Source organism: Talpa occidentalis, unplaced genomic scaffold, assembly GCF_014898055.3.
Source record: "Talpa occidentalis isolate TD23 unplaced genomic scaffold, MPIMG_talOcc4v2.1 talOcc4.17, whole genome shotgun sequence".
NCBI classification, from domain to species: Eukaryota; Metazoa; Chordata; class Mammalia; order Eulipotyphla; family Talpidae; genus Talpa; species Talpa occidentalis.
The window spans coordinates 57,278,477-57,302,341 of NW_023601754.1; the positions used below are offsets into that span (position 1 = coordinate 57,278,477).

General features: G+C 49.7%; 3 protein-coding genes and 1 non-coding gene across 8 annotated transcripts; 2 read left to right on the forward strand and 2 right to left on the reverse strand.

Annotated features, from left to right (window-relative positions):
* The first annotated feature begins 217 nt into the window (after nucleotides 1–217).
* ZBTB3 (zinc finger and BTB domain containing 3) lies at nucleotides 218–14,726 on the forward strand. 5 transcript variants are annotated; one of them, XM_037517719.2, is made up of 2 exons: nucleotides 218–372; nucleotides 10,660–14,726. In XM_037517719.2, exon 2 carries the CDS (start codon nucleotides 10,711–10,713, stop codon nucleotides 12,286–12,288), a length of 1,578 nt encoding a protein of 525 aa, XP_037373616.1. In that variant the 5' UTR covers nucleotides 218–372; nucleotides 10,660–10,710; the 3' UTR covers nucleotides 12,289–14,726. The 5 variants fall into 5 exon arrangements, with proteins under 5 accessions (XP_037373616.1, XP_037373614.1, XP_054553539.1 ...); XM_037517717.2 differs by lacking the exon at nucleotides 218–372 and adding an exon at nucleotides 9,191–9,715; XM_054697564.1 differs by lacking the exon at nucleotides 218–372 and adding an exon at nucleotides 9,796–9,801.
* On the reverse strand, nucleotides 3,183–7,179 carry POLR2G (RNA polymerase II subunit G). Its single transcript, XM_037517806.2, has 8 exons — nucleotides 7,075–7,179; nucleotides 6,834–6,943; nucleotides 5,685–5,844; nucleotides 4,885–4,935; nucleotides 4,716–4,781; nucleotides 4,542–4,613; nucleotides 4,321–4,354; nucleotides 3,183–4,100 (listed from the first exon to the last, which is right to left on the reverse strand). The coding sequence occupies exons 1-8, from the start codon at nucleotides 7,084–7,086 to the stop codon at nucleotides 4,087–4,089; spliced, it is 519 nt and encodes a 172-aa protein (XP_037373703.1). The 5' UTR covers nucleotides 7,087–7,179; the 3' UTR covers nucleotides 3,183–4,086.
* Nucleotides 14,727–16,226: 1,500 nt separating the features above from the next.
* TTC9C (tetratricopeptide repeat domain 9C) lies at nucleotides 16,227–23,688 on the reverse strand. Its single transcript, XM_037517807.2, has 3 exons — nucleotides 22,915–23,688; nucleotides 19,404–19,586; nucleotides 16,227–17,917 (listed from the first exon to the last, which is right to left on the reverse strand). Exons 1-3 carry the CDS (start codon nucleotides 23,150–23,152, stop codon nucleotides 17,823–17,825), a joined length of 516 nt encoding a protein of 171 aa, XP_037373704.1. The 5' UTR covers nucleotides 23,153–23,688; the 3' UTR covers nucleotides 16,227–17,822.
* On the forward strand, nucleotides 18,023–18,215 carry LOC119250569 (U2 spliceosomal RNA). The gene has a single exon (XR_005126316.1). It is a non-coding gene; the product is annotated as a U2 spliceosomal RNA (small nuclear RNA).
* Nucleotides 23,689–23,865: the final 177 nt, after the last annotated feature.

The window sequence follows — 23,865 nt, forward strand, 5'->3', positions numbered from 1 at the left end:
ACGCCCGCAGCCAATCGGAGGGCGCCTAGAGAAAGTCCCGCCCCCTGGAGGTTTTCCGCCGTGCGATTGGCCACTGTGGAGCCGCTGTGAAAGACCCGGGGCGGCCGCGTCACGTGACGCTGCAGAGTCGCGCTCCTTAAAGCAACAGTTCTTGGAGCCTGGCGAGTGGGCGCGCCTGGCGGGCGGGCGTTTGGCAAGCGGCTCGGGCGCGCTCGTCAGCTCGTGTCTGCGCCTCAAGGTCCCAACGCTCGCGTTTTCGCGACTGCAGCGAAGCTTTAGACGTTGGTGCCTGACTTGGCTTTCCTGCCTCCTCGTTGGGACCCACCTCACCTCAGCACCCCTGCGCTCCCCCCCAAGGACGGTGGGCTCCAGGTAGGCGTGCTCGGCCGGAGGCCGGGCCCTCCGACGGCACCGAGACTCGGGGCGCTGCTCCTGCGGCCCCCTACCCGGTGCCCCCTGCTCCTGCCCGGGAAGCAAATGTAGGACCCCGCCTGCCTCGCCGAGTCCCTTGACCCTCTCACGCGCGCACACTCGCCCGAACTTGGGCGTTTCTCAGATTGGGCTTCGTGAGGAGAGGAGGATGTTTGGAGTAAGACCGACCTGGCTGAAATTCTGACGCTACAAATTATTTCCCCCTCTACCAATTGGGGAAATAATGCGCACCTCATACATTAAGTGAAATAATGTCGGTGAAAGCACTTGGCAGAGTTGGTGGTTGAACTTCCACTCACACACCACAAGGCAGGCAGTGAATCAGTTCCTCGGGGAACATGGCTTGCAAGGGGCTAGTCATTCTAGAGTGGCGCTTTCTGCAGGGGAATATGAATGTGCACATCCTCGCCCTTCCTCTCTCTTGGATAGCGCTGCCTCTAGGAAAAAAAATCCTCTGGGACCAGAACTGGAAAGCCTATTAGATGCGGCTGGGGTTGCCATGGTAACAGCACCTAGGGAGAGTGTGACCCTGCTGTCTTCCAGTCATGTTCAGGACACACGGAGTTTGACCATGGGCGCATCTGCCTACCTATGCATGAAGGAAGGGGGTGGGGTTTCCTCTCAAGTGCTGAGTTTGAGATCAGCTCAGCAGGACCTAGGCTGATGGCAGATCTCTTTGCTGAGGTGGTGTTGGTCTGAACAGCTGTTGCCAACCTTGGAGGCATGATGAGCCCATGGGAGGAGGAGGAAGAGCTGGGGTGCCTGTCAGAGGTAGAGCAGCTGATTCAAGCTATCAGGGACTTTTTTAATGTAATTTTTATTTATTTTTTATTTCTGTTTAGAAGAACTGGGGTGTAGGCCAGAGGTGCAGGAGCGAGAGGATTCACCAGAGACAAGGTGGGGAGCAAAACAGGCGGATTGACTGAAATGCACTGCTGAGGGGAGCAGCAGGGAGACAGGAGAGGTCTGCTGCGCAGTGTGGGTTAGCTCCCTGGCTGGGGATCAAAATCATGCCTCAGTGGTGATAGCACTGAGACTTAACCTATCAGGGATGCACTTTCCCCTAAGTGGAGGCAGGGGTCAGGGAAAATAGTATTGAGACCCACATGGCCACAGATGACTCCCATTCACTTTCCAGCCAGCCTGGCAAGAGAGTCTACCTTGGCTTTGCAGTCAGACTCATGGTTGGAGAAATCAAAGCTCCACAACTCACTATCCATGTCACCTGGATTAAGTATGTTAGTTCATCTCTCTGACGGGTTTTATCAACTATAAAATGGGATAACATGGAACTGTTGTGAAAATTCAGTAATGTGTATAAAGGATATAGTGTGTTGCCAGATACATACTTTGGTTAGAATTAGCCTGTGACTTACTGAAGAGGCTGTAACTTTCAGATGCCCCAACAATCAAACCTTGAAAGATCAAGAGTCGTGGAAATCATGCCACCTTTCCCAAGTGCCAGTTTTCTTGAAGTCCCCTCCATTCCCTCCCGACACCCATATGCTCATGTTCCAAGAGATGCTTCTGTTGTTGGGGAAGGCGATCAAAAGAATGTGACCACTAATGGACTCATGAACTGGACCTAGAGTAACAGGGGTTTCCCACACCCCCATGTATGCTATCGCTTTGTCCCTGGAGCAACAGGCTTCCCATCCTCTTCCCCTGGGAAGGTACATTCCCAAAAGCTGCTCCCAGGATACAGCCTTGAATATATAAAGCAACGTCAGGGCCATCTGGGTAACATATGGACTAAATATAGTCAAAGCCTTATCAGACTGAAATTTGGTGGGAGGGGCGTGGAGAACTACTCATCCTGCAGCATCCAAAGCTGTACCTCAGAAGCAAATTCCCTTGTTCATTATACCTGCACCCAGCCAACCTGGAGCAGCCCACCTTGTTCTCTGGTCTCGCCCTGCCCTCGGTGTACCAGGTGTTTGTCAGACCTGGGATGTGCCTTCACATCCGCCCATCAGTCTCTTCCTTCTGGCTTCTGCCCCGCTATGATTACAGATGGAGAATTGCATTTGAGACTGGGGAGGAATTTTACGCCGAGTGGGATACATGGCTTAAGGCCCAGGGAAAATCTCACCCCAATCCCAGCTGTCTGATCAAGGGTGTAGTGTATTGTAGTTGCTCATGTTAACATTGTCCCATTGGAGAATTCACTGGGAACTCAGCACAGAAACATTCCTGGGTTTAACAAACTTGGAAAAGCTGGTACAGCGCTGAGAGCTGGAGATACAGAAATGAAAGGCGTTTGTGTGAGTGTAAAAACATCTCAGCAGGGCCTCCCTGGTGGTGCAAGGGCTTAAGCACTGCACTATGAAGCAATCCGAAGAGTTCAATCCCAGGGCGGCCAGGGAACATCCCACATGGCGCAGCAGAACCTCTCCTGTCTCCCCGGTGCTCCCCTCAGCAGTGTATTTCAGTAGATCTGCCTGTTCTGCTCCCGGCTCTGTCTCTGGTGAATCCTCTTACGCCCCACATCTCTTACCTGCGCCCCAGCTCTTGTGTGCATAAATAAATAAATCTTTAAAATAAATAAATAAAAACATCTCAGCAAAGTAACTGAAACTTGACCAATTAAAAAATGAAGAGGGATTTAAAAAGGGGGGGAAAGTGAAAAGGGAGACAATAACAAAACAGTGTCTCAATGGGAGAGTCTATGTCTTCACCAGCAGCGGGGAGGGGTGGAGAAGGGAGCCCCCATCAGGCGCCTTTCTGACACATCCCAGGACACCCCGTTTGTTTGTTTTAAGATTTATTTTCTTTATACAAGAACTGGGGTACAAGTCAGAGGCGTGGGAGGGTGAGAGGAGTCACCAGAAACAGAGCAGGGAACAGAACAGGCAGACTGACTGAATACACTGCTGCGGGGAGCAGCGGGGAGACAGGAGAGGTCTGCCACGCCATGTGGGTTGCTCTGCGGCAGGCGGAGGGATTGAACCGGCGCTGCAGAGGCTGCGGGCAGCTTCATAGCGCGGCACTCAACCACCTGCGCCACCAGGGTGGCCCCATAACCGGGTTTTTGTCTTTGGCACAAGTGTCCTCTGGGGCCAGATGATTCTTTGTTGTGGGGGGCGCTGTCCTATACATCATAGGGTGTTGAGCAGCACCCCTGGCCTCTGCCCACTAGATGGCAGTCTCAACCCTGCCAAGTTGTGATAACCAACAATGTCATTGCCCAATGTTCCCTGGGGGCCAGAATTACCCTGGCTGATAATCACTGCATTCCATGCGTTGTACCCTCCATGGTCACTGTCACATACCTGTCGCAGGCAGCTCTGTCCCAGCTACTCGCAGAGATGATCTCTGATACAAGCAGCAGCAACCCTCCAAAGACGCCACTCTGGCAATGAGGAGACACAGCTGAGCTAGGACTGAAAGCCAGCTGTGCATCAAGACCTTCATAAAGAGTGGTTCTTACCAAAGAAAGGAGGACATGATGCTTCAACAGAACCAATCAATGCGTTTTATGGTTAGAACAGTCAGAAAACAAGGATAACTGCCATGAGAACTACCAGCTATTTTTTGGGACAAGTCACCTTCCTGACTTCCCCACAGCAGCCAGATGTGGCCTCAGGACAACGTGGAAAGTGTGACAGCTGTGTCTCCTAGATCAGGAACAAACGTGGTGGGAGGACCCAGTGCTCAGCTCACAAGCCCTGCAAGAACAGCGAAAGCACATCAGTTAGATGCAGCACTCAGGGCAGCCATCACCACAGGCCTCCCATCCCAAGGGGACAAGTCCTAGAGCTTACAAACAGACAGGATGAGTTTCTTCCATCTGTGGCTCAGGCCTTACCTCCCACATCCAGCCCCCCTACTCCTCCCTCACACCCCTTCTCCAGGCAGCAACCCTGGCAGGTATGATCAGGCACTCACCCAAGTAATCATCCATCAGGGAGCCGATGGCAAACTTCAGGAGGGAAGGTAAAAAGAAAATGAAGCCAAAGTGAGCTTAGAACTGTCCTCCAGCCCCCAGCCCCAGGACTTCTGCCCACCCATCCTCTTCCTATCAAAAGTGCAAGAGCCCCCCAGGAATTCTGGGTGGTAAATCAACAGCTCCCAATTCTGCCTGACAGGGAAGCAGGCAAGAAACTCACAATGTCATTCTTGTCCACACGGGTCCCCACAATCTTCAAGCGAATCTCGTCATCCTGCTGAATTACTATGTCCTGGAGAGAAGGGGGCGTATACTCAGACACCCAGAGGTTAGCAGCCTCCCTTCAAGGGGCCTATTCCCCCCTCCTCTCACTGGTGTCTTCCTCCCCACTCACCTCATCCATTGTCTTGTAACATGGTGGGTTGGAATTAGGATCAAACTCCATCTCTGATGGGATGGACTGAAAGACAGGTGAGATTGGGCCAGCACTTTAAACATATGCTTGGACAGGTGGTCACACGTGGGCGTCTCTCCTTAGCCACACCCAGCATGCCTCCACTTACATGTCGTGAGATGAAGCAGGACATGGGTCCAATTTCTGTGAAGAGTCCAACCTACAAGGAAAATGAGTAACAATGCCTTTTTCTTTTGTCCTCCCGAGTCTGTTTCCCACCTTTTTCTGATTCTTAATAATATTTTTCATGATCTGAAACCACTATGAAATGTAGCCTTTGTTTTCATTTCTCTTTTTCGCCAAGCTTTTGTTTAAAATTAAGCAAGAATCAGGCCTGGGACTTGTCAGTCCAGGATTTGAACGCTTGTTGGTCACATGACCTTGGCCAGAAGACTTCTCCAAGCTTTGGCTCCTCTGAAAAGCAAGAGCGTCCACGGTAGCCAGAGGTTGTCTCAGCACTATCAAGCTATCGAGCTGTAGCCTCAGTGCCTGAGTTTGATCCCCGGCCAGGGTGCTGACCCACATGATGCAGCAGACCTGTCTTGCCCACTGCTCCCCTCAGCAGTGTGTTTCAGTAGATCCATCTGTTCTGCTCCCCACTCTGTCTCTGGTGAAGCCTCTCACCTACTCCCCTTACTTCTGGCCTACACCCCAGCTCTTGTGTGCATAAATAAATAAAATCTTAAAAAAAAAAGTAAGATAAAAAGCAAGCCAGCCGTCATGATACTTTGCACAGTGCCTGGCCCATCCATACTCAGTCTGTGGAGGCTACTCTCTTACAAGGCCACTGAGTGAGGCAAGGCCAGATCGCCATTGATTTGGTCAAGGACACAGAGTTAGCAGGTGGAGTTGGGACCTATCCCACATCTTCTGAGGAACCACCTCCTGCTTTAGTCTCTTATGTCTCACCTTGTTGACCTGAGTGACTACAGCATCCACGACCTCCCCTTTAAAGGGCCGGAAAACAATGGCCTTGTATTTCACTGGATAAAGGACAAATCCTCGGCCTGGTTGGATCACACCAGCACCGATGTTGTCAATAGTGGTAACAGCAATTACGAAGCCATACCTGCAAGGAAGGTGAAAAAGAGAAAGATATCTGCAACAAGTGTCACCACACCTGGGAGTTGGGTGGCAGCACAAAAGGGAAGGAGAGATCAAGAGCTAATGACCAAGAGAAGACAGGACTTATCAGTATAAGGCCAGTCACCACTCTAACTTCATGGTAAGTGCCCAATACAGTTTAATCTTTAGGGACCTCCCTGGTGGCGCAAGCGGTTAAGCACTGCACTATGAAGCAATCCACAGCCTCTGCAGCATGAGTTCCATTCCCCGCCAGCCAGGGAGCCAACTCACATGGCGCAGCAGACCTCTCCTGTCTCGCCCACTGCTCCCCTCAGCAGTGTATTTCAGTACAACTGCCTGTACTGTTCCCCACTCAGTCTCTGGTGAATCCTCTCATCTACCACATCTCTTACCTGCACCCCAGCTCTTGTATGCATAAATAAATCTTTAAAAAGAAAAAGAGGGCCTCCCTGGTGGCACAAGGGGCTAAGCACCCCACTGTGGGGCGGTCCATGGCCTCTGCAGCCCGGGTTTGCTCACCGGCCAGCCCAGGAGCAACCTACATGGCGCAGCAGACCTCTCCTGTCTTGCCGGCTGCTCCCCTCAGCAGTGTGTTTCAGTCAGTCTGCCTGTTCTGTTCCCCACTCTGTCTCTGGTGAATCCTCTCACCCCTCGCACCACTGGCCTGTACCCCTGATCTCGTATGCATAAATAAATAAATCTTTACCAAAAAAAAAAAAAGAAAAAAGAACAGACACACAAGGGACCTCTGTGGTCCCTGAAGGCTGGCCTCAGAATCTTGTTCACTGCACTGTGCCCAGGACCAACCTCGGGTCTGTCTGTGAGTAAATGAGTGACCAATGTGACTAGAGGGGCGGAAACACCAAAGCAGCAACTGACTGCCCGGTGCGCCCAGGTGAGAGGGTTCTCCGGGTAGGCGACAAGATCTTGGCGCGGGAGGACGGGTTGGAGGGGGTGGCAGGCGGCACTCACTTGCCCGTGCAGGTCCCCTCCACCTCGGTGAAGAGCTTCTGCTTCACTGTGTTGAGCAGGTTGGGGCCAAAGTAGCGCGGGTGCAGCAGGATCTCGTGCTCCAAGGAGATCTGCCGGGAAGTGGGATGGGGATCAGGCAAGGCGCGGGGGGCCGTGAGGCAGGAAGCGGCCCCGCGCCCAGGAGCCCCGCCTCGCGCCTCCAGCCCACCGCGCCCCGGCCGCCTCCCCGCACCCCGCTCACATGGTAGAACATCTTCGCCTGGAGGCTGGAGAGCGGCAGTTAAATCCCCAGGCGGCGGCTGCCTCACCGCGCCACCGGAAACGCACGCTGCCTCGACAACCTTGCTTCCGGCCGGGACCGGATTGGGTCGCTGTTGTGAGCGGGATTCGAATTCTACAAAGTCTCGCCCGCTCTGGGACTCGGCCCAACTCAGAAAGGAAAGTGCTGGGCTAGAATAGGTAGGTGCTCATTAACTACCTTTAAGTGAGGGCAGTGAATGAAAGGCGGCATAAATAAAACTCTTTAGTAGGGTGTATTCATCCAGTAAATATTTAACGGCTGCAGCCACTTGCTAAGCATAGTAAGTAGCTTTTCTTTTTTTAGGACAAAGAATTTTTGAGCCATTTAACAAAAATACAAGAGAACAGATCCACGCTTTTATTTACTGACTTCAATAAGCTTAAATCCTTGAGGGATTACAGCATCCCTTGTAATCCCAAGGGATTACAGTGAATCCCTTGAGGGATTCACTCCTGAGTGAATGCACTCTTCTAGAGCGTTTTATTTACAGCATCGTACATGCAGTAACTTCACTTAATGGTTGCTTGGGGAACTGGCACACAGCATGTCATGTGCCCACTGCCCACCTTCCCTCACCCCAGATCCCCAGATCTGGTTTTGTTCATTTCATGGTTCTAGTGTCAGGGTGGTCCAAGCAGCCTTGAGAAATTCCCTGTGGTCCAGAGCACTTTGGGTACATTAAAAGTAAAAGAGCCTGGTCTACCCCACAGCAAGGATGGAGACCTCATGCTTCCTTGCAGCTGTCATACTCCAAATCCCACGGAGTCTTCCCGTCTTCTAGGACAGCAGGGGCCATCAGTCAGCCATTCAGACCCTGTGGGGACACTTTCTGCCCAAGACCAGGCAAGGAAGCAGATGAGTGGACTTCAACATCCCTGATTCCCCCTGCCTCCACTTTACCACACCAGCCTCCCACCAAGGCAACCTTACGTGCTGCCCTTAGGGATGGTGAGCTGGAGGCAGCTACAAAAGCCAGTTAATATTTCCATCACTTTGCAAGTCAGTTTGTTGTTAAACACAGACACTTAAAAATTTAATTATTTTCATTTACAATTAAATGGATTATATTTTTTTTTTTTAAAGATTTATTTATTTATTTATACAAGCACTGGGTACAGTCAGAAGCACGGGAGGGTGAGAGAATTCACCAGAGCCAGAGCGGGGAGCAGAGCAGGCAGAAGGACCGAAGTACACTGCTGAGGGGAGCAGCGGACGGCAGGAGAGGTCTGCGCGCCATGTGGGACCCGCCTCCGGTGGCCGGGGAGCAGCTGGGGATCGAACCGGCGCCACAGAGGCCACGGGCAGCTTCGCAACCCAGCGCTCAACCGCTGCGCCACCGGGGAGGCCCTAAATGGATTATATTTTAAAACTAAGATAAAGATATAGATGAAACAACTTTGATAACACTACTTTTAAAGATATATTTTTATTTATTTATGCATACAAGAACTGGGGTCTAGGCCAGAGATGCATTGGGGGTGGTGGTGAGAGGATTCACCAGAGACAGAGTGGGGAGCAGGACAGGAGGATCTACTCAGATACACTCCTGAGCAGGGGGTGGGGCAGGAGAGGTCAGCTGTGTCATGTGGGTAGCTCCCTGGCTGGCTGGGGATAGAACTCTTCCTGCAGAGGCTCCAGATAGCTTCACAATGCTGTGCTTAACCCTTTGCACCACCAGGGAGGCCCCCCTGCTCCACTTTGATCCCAGAAGTCCCTGCTCCACAGAATAGGGACAATAATATCAAAACAGCACCTCACCACCCACTCTGCTTAAATCCCACCCTTGGCTTCCCATTACACTTATTATACTTAGAGACGCTTTCAAACTTCACGACCAATGAAATTCCATGCCTACCCATCAGAGTGAGACTAGATTTTCTTCATATAATCATAACATTGTATATAGCATAACGATGTATTTCTTCTTAACAACAGAAACATGGGAGGATCCAGCAGTTTTCTATTAAGACATTTAAGAAATTTGGGAAAATGTAATGTTTGTTTTGTAATTTTTGTTTTGGCAAATATAGATCCTTTTCATAAAACATGTAAGTGCTTTTTATGTTATGGTATAAGTTTTACTTCTTATACCATAAATATTGTATGTCTTGGAAGAATAGCTTGAAGAGGAGGGGTCTCAAACTGAGATCAGTGTCGTCTGCTTCTCTCTCACGGGCGGGCTGTCTTGAACTCTGGTTAGGTCTGACTGGAGAGCTTGGCTGCAGAACAGCACTGGAGATACTCCGTGTGGTGGGTGAACAGGGGGATAACAGACCATCTAGTCACTACTCTGTTAAGCCTGTCAACACCTTGCCCGGGTCAGAGAGGAGGCAAGATCATGTACTCCCAACTCACATTCCTCTCCTCTGGTTGTCGGGGGGCTCTCAAAGATTTCTTCTACTGGCCTATCCTGGCACAGGGAGGGCCCGACCCCACTCCCTCCCTTTCGATCGGCGCCTGCCCTGAGCGCTCCAGACACAGAAATCGATTGCAGAGCTCAGGCTCGAGACTCTACGAACGCTCTCGCGCAGCTGCCAATTCTCTGCGCCCCTTTCGGCCCGGACCCCGCTTGGGAGAGAAGGTGCCGGGCTGGGGAGGGAGCGCCCTGCCGGGGACGGCTGTCGTTCGCGGCCGCGGCAGAGCCGGGTCTAGGACCGGGCCTCTCGGGTACCACACCAGTTTGTTGGTTCTCCTTCTCCTGCACCCCCGCGAACAGTGGCGACGTCCTGTCCGGGACGGCGGACTTGGCGAGGGGTCCCGAGAGCACCGGCCGGAAGGGCCGGGCGCCAGGTCCCCGCCCTCCAGCCGCCTCGGGGCGATGGAGGAGCTCAGCCAATCCAGAGGGCTCTGAGGCCAAGGAGGCGGGACGAGGAGGGAAAAAAATTGGGGACAAGAACGCCAACCAATGGGGTGCCTAACTGCCTGAATGGCTGTCGCGAGCACCCACTTGGAGACACCGCTCAGAGCGGGGGCGTGGTTAGTGGATAGTGGACCAATCCCTGATGGGAGAAGGCAAACTTGGGCCAATCAAACCCGAGAAGGTGGGAAGGGGCGGAGTCTCCTGGTTGCTGCTCGGTGGTGGGAGAGGGATCAGCTTTCTCTGCTAGTTCCCGCCCTAAGACTTCTTAGCCCTTGGAATGCGAGAGGACGAGGCTCAGGGAATTCCTGGCGTGGGGCGTAGAGGCATCACCCGGGAAGATCTGGGAGCGAGAGAGGCTCTAAGTTGGAGGGGCTGCTGGAAGCTACCGGGTGGGCATCGAGGAAGCGGAGGCTGGTCAGGGGCGGGACTTCCGGGGCGGGGCTTTTGGAGACGGGGCGGGGCCTGTTGCCAAGGCTAGGCCGAGGGGCGGGGCTACAAGGAGCCCACTTGGTGGGACCTAGGAGATAGAGCTGCAGTAACTTAAGGCGCTGTCTTGGGTTCAGGACGGTTTTGCCAGAGGTTTTGGGGTGGCAAGTGATGGCTCAGGGTTGATGTTAAGGTTGCTGGGAGGTTACCTACCCTAACCCACTGTCCTTTCTTCTCAGGGAGCCACAGGTGGGGACCTTTCTAGGGTCCCTCTCACTTCGTGGGCTGCTATGGATTTTCCAGAACACAGCCAGCAGCTACTGCAGAGCCTCCGAGAGCAGCGGGCCCAGGGTTTCCTTTGTGACTGCACTGTGATGGTGGGTAGCACCCAGTTCTTGGCCCACCGTGCGGTGCTGGCGTCTTGCAGCCCGTTCTTTCAGCTTTTCTACAAGGAGCGGGAATTAGACAAGAAGGATCTGGTGTGTATCCACAATGAGATTGTCACAGCCCCAGCTTTTGGGCTGCTCCTGGACTTTATGTATGCTGGCCAACTGGTCCTGAGGGGGGATACCCCTGTGGAGGATGTGCTGGCAGCTGCCAGCTACTTGCACATGAATGACATTGTCAAGGTGTGTAAACGGCGACTGCAGGCCCGGGCCCTGGCAGAGGCGGATAGCACTAAGAAGGAGGAGGAGAGCAATTCACAGGCTCCTAGTTTGGAGTTTTTGTCCAGCACGTCCCGGGGCCCCCAGTCTTCAATGGCATCTGCTGAGACATCAATCCACTGGGGAAAGGGTGACTGGAAAGGCCCTGCTGCCCCCTCACCTACTGTCTGTCCTCCAGATGAGCCACCAATGCCCGGAGGGGCTGACACTACGCAGCCTGGTGTGGAGGTTGACTCATCGCATCTGCGGGTACGCGCCCCACCAGTGACTGATGTCTCTCTTGCCAGCCCCAGTAGCTCCACAGAGACTGTTCCTGCAAACTACTTCCCTTCTGGTCTCCCAACAGTTTCAGTGGAGCCACTGGCTTCCCTCGATGTGGGTCCTGAGGGTCTGAGGGTAGTGGAACCCAGGGCTCCTGGGGGCCTGTTGCAAGGCTTCTACCCCCCAGCTTTGGCTGCAGCCCCAGTCCTAGCCCCGGTTCTATCCCAGGCTCCAGCCCCAGCAGAAGCTGAGTTGGTCCAGGTGAAAGTGGAGGCTATTGTGATTTCCGATGAGGAAACTGAGTTGTCAGAGGAACAGCCCCAGGGGCCTGAGGGATTGTTCCCACCTGGAGCAGCAATGTATGTTGAACAGCCATCCCAGCCAGAGACTTTTGAGGAGCCAAGGGCAGCAGGGCTGGAGGAGGTGGGACCCAGTGACCACTTCCTGCCTCCTGATCCTCACCTGCCCTACCATTTGCTACCAGGTCCAGGGTCATATCATCGGGGACTGGTGACCTCACCCCTGCCTGCCCCCCCAGCCCTGCATGAACCACTTTATTTGCCTTCTGAGTATGAAGCAACCCCGGGAAACTTTGGAGTTTTTACCGAGGATGTTCCCACTTGCAAGACATGTGGAAAGACCTTCTCATGCTCTTACACTCTCCGGCGACACGCCACAGTGCACACGCGTGAGCGACCCTACGAGTGCCGCTACTGCCTGCGCAGCTACACGCAGTCAGGGGACCTGTACCGCCACATCCGCAAGGCCCACAACGAGGACCTGGCCAAACGCAGCAAACCAGATCCAGAGGCGGGCCCCCTCCCCAGAACACAGCCCCTCCCCGGCTCTCCTGCAGCAGACAAACAGAACAATGGTGGTGGGGGCCACCCAAAGATTTTGTACATGGCCCCAAAAACTGATATCCAGGGGAGCATGAACTGATGCTAGGCCTGCTCTTGCCCTCATTAGGAGGCTGCACAGCAGGTCAGAAGCATCTCATTTACCCTGCTGGATGGCAGAAGGAAGCTTCTGCCCAGTCTGAAGGCTCCTGCCCTCTTCTTTGCCCAGCCAGATAGCTGACCTTCATGGGGCAAAGCGTCAGGTGCTTTCCAGGGGCACTGGGGATTTTCCTGCTCTAATGGTTTCTCACTGCACATTCTGGACCATAAACCTAGAGTGAAAGTATCTCACTGAGCTGGTGTTGGCTAGTTTCTTGCGCAACCCGCATGCCTCCTGATTTCTTCATCCCTCTCCTCCAGATGGGTTAGGAATCTAACATGGGTACCTGGGGTAGGGGTGGTAGTCAGGTCGCTTATAGGGAAAACAGTGAGGTAGGCAGAAGCAATACAGACTTCGGAAACTTTCACCAGTTAGGGAATCTTACACAATTATGGTTTATTGTGGTAGCCAAGCTCCTTTGTACTGGGCTGTATTAGCAACTTAATATATTCATTGAATCCTCAACACCGCTAGGCAGTATTAGCCCCCCATCTTCTTTTTTCCCCACAGAGAAGGAAATCTGAGGCTCAAAAATCAAAGTTAACTTTTTCAAGCTCACAGCTGAGATTTAAAGGATGGTTAGTTGGTGGCTTCAAACGCCAGGCATGATGCTGTGCTGATTTGATAATTGAAGATCATTAACAGAGAACTGGAAGTTGTTTTTTGTCCTTTGGAGTGTTTGGCTTTGCTCTCTTATCCCCTTACTTCTAGGACCTTTGTGTTGATTATTTCACTGGCAGATACTTGCAACTTTTGCTTACAAGTCATAAATATGAATTGAGGTCCAACAAGAGGAGAAACTGAAAGGCAGAAAGCACTTAAGCTCCGTGGCAATAGATCTGTTCAGGGAGGTTGAGGGCCTCCAGAACGGAAATGGGGTGCTTGGGAAAACTAAAGCAACAAACTCCAGATGAGACAATCTTACCGTTCATCTAGTCCAACTCCCTCACTTGAAAAATGTGTGAACAGCTTAGAAAGCAGATTCCTCATCTGAGGTCACAGGATGGTGTTGACAGAAGAGAAGCAGAGACATGGGTATTTGGCATGTTGATGTGAGATGAGGGGAAAAGAGTTTTCAGGATGTTAGAGAAGGGTCTGGCCCAGCTGGTGGTGGAGAGGGGTGCTGGAGTGGGAGCTGGAAGTCTCCCTACAAAGCCTTCTCTGGCTCAGAATCTTCCTGGGAGGTGAAAATCAGTACATTTTCTGAATTTCTTCTTTTTGAATTTGTCTATCAAATTCAGCCTGGTGAACGCTTATTAGCCAGCTCCTGCTTTTGTTATGGGAAGCAGCTAGAGCTGAACTTCAAAGATTTGGCCAAAGAAAGCTCCTTACCTGTCTTCCTAGAATTAATATCAGTAGCCTGTAAGAATCTGTGGCCTTTAAAAGGGTGCATTTTAAGGTATGTGAATTGCATATCAATTTTTAAAAAAGCAGAAAAAGAAATTGGTTGCTTCAGAATGTTAAGCAAGGCTTAATAAATACTTGTGTATTTTGCATATATAATGTGTATTATTTCTCCAGACAGTCTGGGGAACATGGTAACCATTAGTACAGTCTGGGCCAAGTGCAATACTTAAATAAAGAAGGTTTGCTACTTAGTGAAGTTCTCCTTGAAGAGCAGACATTTGCTTTCAGTTGCCAGCAGGAAGTGTGTTCTTCACTGGAGGTGGCAGTCAGGAGTTTGCAAGGTGTTTAAAGCAGCAACCAGCACAATAAAGGCCAGAGCCGCCTCACTTAACCTGCTGGATGCTAAGGAGAGTTTATGCCAGTCCTAGGAGGTGGGGTAATAGAGAATCCCTCTAGTTTCCATTGCTCCTCATGGTCCTATCCATGGATTCAGGGGACCACAGTCTACACTGGATCCCTTTGCCAGTTGCTGTCAAACCTCTGCTTGAAAGGGAACTCACTATCCCAAAAGAAAATCTACTCCAGTCTTGCACAGCCCTGTCTATGCTTCAAACCAAAATCTGCCCCTTTTAGTGGAGTCATGGAGCAGACCCCAACCTATAAAAATTTCATAGACTGAGAATTTGCTTGTAAGCTATAATCTTAAAGTTTTCAGAAAACCATCCTTTTCTTTAAAAAAAAAAATTATTTATTTATGCATACAAGAGCTGGGGTACAGGCCAGAGGTACAGAGGGTGAGAGAATTCACCAGACACCGAGTGGGGAACAGAACAGGCAGATTGACCGAAGTACACTGCTGAGGGGAGCAGTGGGCAAATCAGCAGCAGGAGAGTCAGAAAAGGTCTGCTGCGCCATGTGGATTGCTCCCTGGCCAGCTGGGGATCAAACTTGTGCTGCAGTGGCTGCAGACAGTCCCATAGGTTGTGTCCCAATCCCTTGCGCCACTAGGGAGGCCCCGAAAACCATCCTTTGTTCTCCAGCTTTAGAGATTTCTAGTTTAGGTTTCCATTTTTTTTTTTTTAAGATTTATGTTTACTTATTTTCTTAAAGATTTGTTTATTTATGCATGCAACAACTGGGGTACAGTCCAGAGATGTAGGGGTGGGGGGGGGGGGGAGAGGATTCACCAGAGACAGAGTGGGGAATAGAACAGGCAGATTGACTGAAATACACTGCTGAGGGGAGCAGCGGGCGGGCAAGATAGGAGAGGTCTGCTGCGCCATGTGGGTCGCTCCCCGACCGGGGATCGAACTTGTGCTGCAGCAGCCACAGATAGCATCATAGGTTGCATCTTAACCCCTTGCACCACCAGGGAGGCCCTAAAGATTTATCTATTTATGCATAAAACTGGGGTGCAGACCAGAGGTGCAGGGGGTGAGAGGATTCACCAGAGATGGGAGCAGTACAGGCAGACCTATTGAAATACACTGCTAAGGGGAGCAGCAGGCCAGACAAGGAGAGGTCTGTTGCACCATGTAGGTCAGCTCCTGGCGGGGAATCAATCTCAGGTTTAGCAGTGATAGCACTGAGACTTAACCCCTAGGCTACCAGGGAGGCCTCTTTAAGTCTCTCTTAATCCATATGTTACCCTCTCTTTTTCTCTGAAAGTTACTTACTGAAGAAATGGGGTCATCCATCTTAGGATTTTAGTCTGGAGTTTGCTGATTACTTCCCCACAGAATCATTTAACATGCTCCTCTGTCCCAAATTCCTTAATAAGCAGCCCATGCTGAAGGCCTGTTTCCTAGGCTACAGACGGGGGACTTGTTCCTTACTTCCAAATTCCTTAATAATAAATATTTAAATATATATAGACTAAATAGTATAGGTACTATGCAGTTTTGGCAATATTGTAAAGGTAATGGGTATAAGCTGGGGAAACTTATTTTTTAAAGATTTATTTACGTTTACAAGAACTGAGATGTAGGCCAAAGCTGCTGAGGGGGGAGAGGATTCACCAGAGAGAGTGGAGAGCCGAACAGGCGGATCTACTGAAATACACTGCTGAGGGGAGCACTGGGTGAGACAGGAGAGGTCTGGCCAGGATCGAACTTGTGCTGCAGTGGCTGCCGATAGCTTAATAGTGCTGAGACTTAACACCTTGCGCCGCCAGGGAGGCCCTCTCCCCCAGAAACTGTTTTAAACTGTCCATTATGTGCCTAAGTATGAACCTTCACATCCACCATAAATGCTTTTCCTTCCATCAAACCCTCAAATCCAGCATGGAAACCATGGAGTGTTGGCAGGGTAAGCAGCGCCCTCCCCACCAACTGAATAGTGAGTAGAGCTTCAGGTACACCCCAGCTGATTATTCAGGATGGGGGCCGCCAGCCTCCTCCAGACCCACTTCACACTGCTTGCCTCTGTCCACTTTCCTGTTCATAACCTCTGCATTAGGAAGTGGCCTTGAGTGGAACCCTGCCCACTTTTCTCTTTACAGTGCACTACAAGGATTAATGCAGTAATTCCTCAAATATGTCATCAAATATCAACTTTATTTTTTTCCTCATTGATGCACAAGAAAGCTCACTGTAACACTGAATCATCGGGAAAGAAAAACAAAATAGAAGACAAAACCAGAAAATAAAAGCCAGCTCAAATAAACAAAACCTTGACAAAATTTGTTAACCAGCTAGGCTTTGCAACTTAAGCTGCTTAGAAGAGAAATACAGTATTGTATACTTTGTTAGTTCTGTCCTTGTCTTCCTAAGATTATTTGGTAGAAAACCTCTTGCAGTAAGTGGGTAGCTGTGTTATTGATGGGTACAGGGAGACACAAAGAGGGGCCTACATCACTGGAAGAGGGAAGGTAAAGAGGAGCCTCTAGCACGAGTGGCAAGGCTACAGTGGTGCTTTTGTTTTGAAATAGTTCTGTGGTTGTGTGATGGCTGATGACATGCTTCTGTCTCCCCTGCTGCGAGGAGGGGCGCTCCATACCTTTGTCCACGCTGCTGAATGGGTATGTTATTCACCACAGTTAACAGAACAAGAAAGGAACTCCTGGTTGATGGAGCCTCCTACAGAACCCTAGCTGCATGAGACCTGCGACCTCTGTCTAGGCCCAATACAGCTTCCAGAAAGTTCTGTCAGGTGTTTGGAAGGCACTAAGGAAGGAGAATTCTTGTTTCCCTCCTCTGTTAGCAACTAAGCTCTTGAAACAGGTAAAGTTACAGATGGTATTATTTCTAGCAACCTGAAATCTGTCTTTCCTATGTCTTTTAGAGAAAGAAGCATACCATAGATATGCAACCTATTACAAAATTAAAATGTTTACTTGGGTGTTTTTGGCATGAGGACTAAATGAAAACTTAAATGTTTGATTCCTGAGGTTTTACAATAGAAGAATTTAATGAAAAAATAAAGAAGTATAGTATCTTAATGATCTGAGTATGAACAACAGCAAGGAAAAGTCACCCAGGGAAAGAGCAGGATCCAGGTACTTTGTAAGAGAAAAAAATCTGATTGTAGGTAGAATATTAGGAGCAAGGAATTAATTTAATCAAAAATAGCTGATTTAAAATCTTTTCTTTTAAGGTATGTCCATCCAAATTATAGTTGTCTGGTTTCACAAAAAATATTTCCTGGCTGGTGGCCTGTGTAACGGTGTCTTTGGGTATCTGAGTAAACCAATGGAGAAACTCCTTTCTGTCTAGCCTTACTCTCTCACTCTCTGCTAGCCTCCTTCCCTGCACACAACTACATCTAACTCATCCACCAGTAAGGCCTGTGTCATGGATATGATCAATTCTATCCTGATGAATAGATGATGAATTGATGAATAGAATGATGAATTCTATCCTGATCAATTCAAGCTGATGAATGATTTTCTGGTTGTATTCTCAAGGTGAATGTCCACAGGATGCCAGGTATTAAGAGCTCCACAATATACAGATGGATGACCAAAAAAAGACACAGTGTGTCAGAGGTAAAGATTTTGGACAGAACTGGAAACAAAACAAAACAGAAGTCCACTCAGGTCAGAGATGTGCTAATTTCTCTTACTGAGGCGCCCCTTGATGAGTCTTTAATGGTTCCCCTAAGTTCAACTGAAGAAGCATCTTTCTTCTTTGTTAACCAAACATGCCCAGGTAGAGCTGCTTCTCTTTCTGGTGGTAGCTGCTGAGTTCCGACTGTGTTAGCTGGAGGTACCGCCGGACATTGGCATCTTAGAAGAGGACAAAGAAGGCAATTAGAGACAGTGTGGATAATAATCTTAGCTCAGGGTAGGAAAGGTTTGTTAATACACTTCCATTAAAAAAAATCTTTCAATATCACTTGGTCGGCTTTTTGGCTAAGATCAAGGGGAGGGTCTGTTCTTAACCAGTTTGGTATCGGATACGTCCTCTATCTGAGGACAATATAGTAAATGGACTTTTGGAGCAGGGAGATGGGATAGGAGCTTGCTCTGTTCACTCCACGCATTGATCTGGTATGGCAGGACCTCCAGGAACAGGGTACCCTCTCTTTAAAAAAAATTCTAGGGGTCTCCCTGGTGGCTCAGGGGTTAAAGTATCAGCGCATCAAGCTCTCACCAGCCACTGTGGCAAGAGTTCAATCCCTGGCCAGGAAGCTGACCCACATGGTGCAGCAGACCTCTCCTGTCTCCCCACTGCTCCCCTCAGCAGTGTACTTCAGTATATCTGCCTGTTCTGCTCCCTCTCTTCCCTCCTCATCGCCCCCACCCCGACCCCGCATCTCTGGCCTAGACCCAGGTTCTTGTATGCATAAATAAATACAATCTTTCAAAAGAAAAATTCTATTATCTGAATATGTCACTACTAGTCTATGCAATAGTAAATTCATGAATTACTATCAGTTTGAATTTTTTTAATCTCTTTACATTGCTGGGCTGATTGTTAATTTTATAACGAAAGGGGGTTTGAAGAAGCAATTATTGTCACAGCAGCGCCTCTAGACATGCTAGATGTGGGTGGCAGCTAATCTGTGTGCTTAAAGGTAATAAACAGGAATGAATGGCTCAGATTTTCTATCTTTATGAGTTCACAGTGGTTTTCCCATTCATCTAGTGCGATTTTACTGCGCTGTTATATAGTTGGGGCCCTTTGTTTGTAGCATCTAGTAACTGCTCTAAACCAGAATAAAAAAAGGGGGGGAAGCAAATGTTTAGTGGTGAACCCCCAACACAGGAAGGGGTCTGTCATCTGTCTCACAAAGTCCCTTTTGCCTTGGAAACAAGGTGCTGCTTCTCCAATTTTTTCACAGTAGGCCTGCCCTCTTTCTAGGTCATACCTGGGGATAGCTGAGCTGAAGGATAAAATGATAGTTAAAGCAAAGGCCAGATCTCAGCTGGAGAACTGACAGAAATGAGGATTATCAAATTTATTCATTGGAATCCAAATTCTATTTTGGTTACCTTGAAAAACAATGCATTAAAATTTCTTTCAGGGAGGATGGGAGATTCTATATCTGACAGTTGAAGCATAAATATTTCTGGAGGACATATAACATTGCTTTCCTGTGGAGACAAGACTATAAGAGTAGAAGGCCAATTCATTGTACCCCTTTTTTGAATTTTGAAGCAAGTGAATCAAAAACGTCAAAGAATTGGAAAATAAAAGAAAACCTTTCACAGATACCACCTTTGCAGGACAACCTTGTCTGCCCTCGCTGCTTCACTCCCCTTCTCTCACCTTTCGGCTGCCTACTGACAGCAGCCAGGAGGTAGTGCCGTGCCTGGTCATAGTCCTGCAGATGGAAAAAGGCCACCCCAGCCCGGTACAAGGCCTTGGCATTATCAGGCTGTCGTTCCAGGACTTTCTGGCTATATTCTTTCACACGTTCGTAGTTTACAGGCTCCATCTGAAGGAGACAAGCTAGTGGGGCCAGTGAAAGGAGAGAAGAGGGAAGGGACCACAGTACATTAGTTCCACAGGCCAGCTCAAGGCAGTCCCAAACACATGGACATCAACATCATCCCACAAAATGTAAGCATCTGCCCCGTACCAGACATTCTTCCAGGCACTGGGGAGGCAGGAGTGAATACAATCTTTACACACCTTCATACTGCATACCCAGTGCCAGATTAGGTGCAGCTGTATGACTTTAACATTGACTTGCATCTTCTCCTTTGTGTCTCTTCTCCCCCAGGTTCTCTGCCTGAATCTCTCATTTTACCGCAGTTGTTCACAGCTTTGTTAATAACAAAGGTTGCCATGACTGTGCAATGCAACAGCCAGCACCATGCTCTGTGCTCCTTTAATATTCTCTACACTGTAATACCAGTGTTACTATCTGCATTTAATGAAGAAATCAAGGCTTGTGAGAGGTCAAGTAACTTGCTCAAGATCCCACAACTTTTAGGGCCTCCCCGGTGGCGCAGCGGTTGAGCGCTAGGTTGCGAAGCTGCCCGCAGCCTCTGCAGCGCTAGCTCGATCCCCGGCTCGATCCCCGGCTCAATCCCCGGCCACCGGAGGAGGGTCCCACATGGCGCGCAGACCTCTCCTGCCACCCGCTGCTCCCCTCAGCAGTGTACTTCGGTCCCTCTGCCTGCTCTGCTCCCCGCCTGCACTTCTGACTATACCCAGTGCTTGTATAAATAAATAAATCTTTAAAAAAAAAAAAAAAAAGATCCCACAGCTTTTAGATGGAGTGACTAAGAAATTTGAACCAAAGACTCTCTAACTCCAAAATCATTGCACTCAATGACAATATATGATTTCACTGTTCCCTTGGATGATTTAATGGAACCTCAAACAACAAATCGGTTTAAGAGGCAACGTTTGAGTCTTTCTATAGTTAAGGACAATGCAGTCCCTATTTCATAGTTGTGAGAATTAAACTCGGTACTATTAAACCATGGTGCTGACAGATGGACAATCAGGGTGATGAGGACCTTAAAGGGTCTGGGTCCCTGACTTCATCCCCAAATGACATCTCCCACCTGGTGGTCATCTGGATTATATTTAGTTATTTCCCCAGGTGTCAACTAATCCATCACTGCAGCTTCATTCATTCATTTGACAACTAGTTACAGAGCGTTGACTGTGTGCTAGGTAGAGCTAGGAACAGGGGATAAGAACAAGACAGACATGTTGATGAGTGAATATGGCTTTTATCCTAGCACCCAAGTCAGAGGATTACACAATAAACAGATAACATATTTTAAATTGCTTTGAGGAATCTAGAACTGTGCAGAGAGTGAATGAGGTCAGAGTGCTGCTTGGTTACAGAAGGCGTCTCTAAGAAAGTGACTTTTGTGCCAAGATCTGAATGACAAGGGGAGTTCTGAGGACAGGGCTTCTAAGAGAAGAGAACCTGAGAAGATGGAGGGGGGAATGTGTTTTGTGACTTCCATATATGGAGGAGTCAGGCCCTGCAGGTGAGGATCAGAGTTTGGATTATTTCCTAAATGTCATGAGATGCCCCAAGAGTGTTTCAGGCAGGACATGATCTGACTCATCTGTAAAAATGAGGATCATCATAACTACCTTGCAGAATGTTAGTGAAGATGAGAAAATAGAAATAAACTGCCCAACATGTTATAGGCACTCACTAAATGAAAACTGTTAATTATGTGAGTCTTCATGGATCATCTACCAGGCGCACAAGCCGATGGCTAAGTCACGGCCCCTACCTTCAAGACCCCTGAGAGTCAAGCTACTTACAATTACCCAGTCTCCCAAACATATCATTTCCTTGATGGAAATGAGTCAATTTCTGGTCAATTCCCTAACAGGTATTCTAGTCTCTAAGATGCAATGTACAGCATTCTGCAAAAAGAACGTAAGTCCCATTGTTAACACTAGCCAGGTTTAATTTTAGCTCCACCACTGTCTAGCTGTTTGCTTCCTTAAACCCACCTTAAAGGGGGACTCCCTAGTGGAACAGGGGTTGAAGCCTCAGCACTGTGAAGCTATCTGCAGCCACTGCAGTACAAGTTCAATCCCTGGCCAAGGAGCTGACCCACATGGCGCAGCAGACCTCTCCTGTTGGACTGCTCCTCCCCTCAGCAGTGTATTTCAGCAGATCCACCTGTTCTGCTCCCCATTTCGTCTCTGGTGAATCCTCACGCCCCCCACACCTCTGGCCTACACCCCAGTTCTCATATGCATTAAAAAAAAAACCCACCTCAAAGGACTGCTGTGACATTTAAACAGTTAATATGTGTAAAGGGCTTAAAACACCGTCCGTGGCATTTCATGTTACTTTGATGAGCCCTCCGTGATCACTCTCTTTAAAAGTTAACATCCTGTGCCTGTGGCACTTGCTATCCCCATTTTCTGCTCTATTCCTTTCCACAGTGTTTATCCCCTTCTTATATATTATACATGCCACTTTTGTTAATTGTCCTTTACTTGAATATGTTTCAAAAGCAGGGATCTTTGTTTTATTATACAGCTGTGTCCTTGGTATACTCAATAAATCATCCTTGAACGGAATGAACTCAAACATTAGCAACTACAATTACTATTATTGTTATTTGTGTCCAAGAGTAGCACTGGACACACAACAGTAGGAAAGATTTTCACCAAATCAGAGCATTGTAGTGAAAAAGAAAATTACAGGGCCTCCCTAGTGGTGCAGGCGGTTGAGCGCTGCGCTGTGAAGCTGTCCGCAGCCTCTGCAGCCCCAGTTAGATCCCCCCTGGCTTCGGAGCAACCCACATGGCGAGCAGATCTCTCCTGTCTTGCCCACTGCTCCCTTCAGCAGTGTATTTCATCAATCTGCCTGTTCTGTTCCCTGCTCTGTCTCTGGTGAATTCTCTCACCCTCCAGCGCATCTGGCCTGTACCCCAGTTCTTGTATAAATAAATAAATATTTTCTTTAAAAAAAAGAAAATTACAACCATTGCAAAGTGGAAAATTACTCCTAACCATCTCGAACATAAGTTCTCTATAGAGTGCGACATGCGTAATTCTTAAGGCTATCAGTATCGCCAGTTAGAAATGCAAATTGGCAGGCTCCGCCTCAGGCTCCATTAAATGGGAATCTCTGGGGACCTGGCTCGAGAAGTTGTAGCTAACCTATTCTCCAGGTGAGCTCTAAGGAACTCAATAGGAGCCCTGTAGGTTAGAACTATATTGCAGCGCATAACAGAATAACCAGATGATAGCAGAAAAACACGCCAGTGTTTTTTCCTGTGTGCAGAGGTTTTCATGTGCCTACCTCGATACTCTACCCACCCCTTCACCCTGTTCTTACCAGCTAGATTGTTGTAGCAGTCTGTCTGGGTGGCGTGCAGTATGTTTTCTTGTTCGGGTGTGAGAGCCGGGCCCTGAGGTCCTAGATTAGGTATCGGGGAGGGAAGACTTGGATCCAGCCCTCGCAGCTGAAGCAGAGCTCGATGGTACCTACTCACAGCATCTCGGTACTTCCCTTCCCGGTAACGCTGGTTCCCTTTCTCCTTGTACAGCTGAGCCTCCTGCAGGCGCTTCTCCATAACTCCTAGTCGCCCAGTGTGCTTGCAGAACCGGGAGTGAAACAACAACTGAAGCTCTGGGATGGGAGCAAATTAACTGATTTTGGCAGCCGATGTAAGAAGACAAGAAATGACCCTTCTCCGGGAGGCCCCGCGGGGAGTGAGCCTTGTTGCTTTTGACAGCCCTTTCCTCTCTGCAGTATTTTCCAATCTCTACAAGTGCAGGGAGCTAATCAGGGAGTGAATGAAGGCGGGGCACAGCCAAGACTGGGTGATTTCCTAAAGAGGCGCTGCCGGGCTGGGGACTCCCGGAACGTGAACGGGGCCTGCCTGCTCAGGGCTCGCGGCCGGCGGGCGAGCGCCGGCGGAGTTTGCTTCCTCCTCTCCCTGGACACACCTCCCCGACCTGGAAGTGGAAGGGGGTGGGCGGGCACGCCCGCCGAGGGAGTCTAGAGGGCTTTGGCCTCCACGCCGGCCCTTCAGTTGCATTTATTCAACGAGCATTTGTTGACGCTTTTGCCCGGGGCCGGGAGCCGAGGGGAGGGCGGCTCGGGGGCCGCACGCCGGGAGGCGAGGCCCAGGCAGTCGCAAAGCTGCCCACAGGCCGCTCCAGCCCCGCGCCCTCGCCCGGGCCCCGCCGGAAGTCCCCCGCCCGGGGTTTCCGGGAGAGCGCGCGAGAGGCCCGGCGCGTCCCCGACAGTTTGCCGTCTAACGCGCCGCGCGCATTGCGCCAC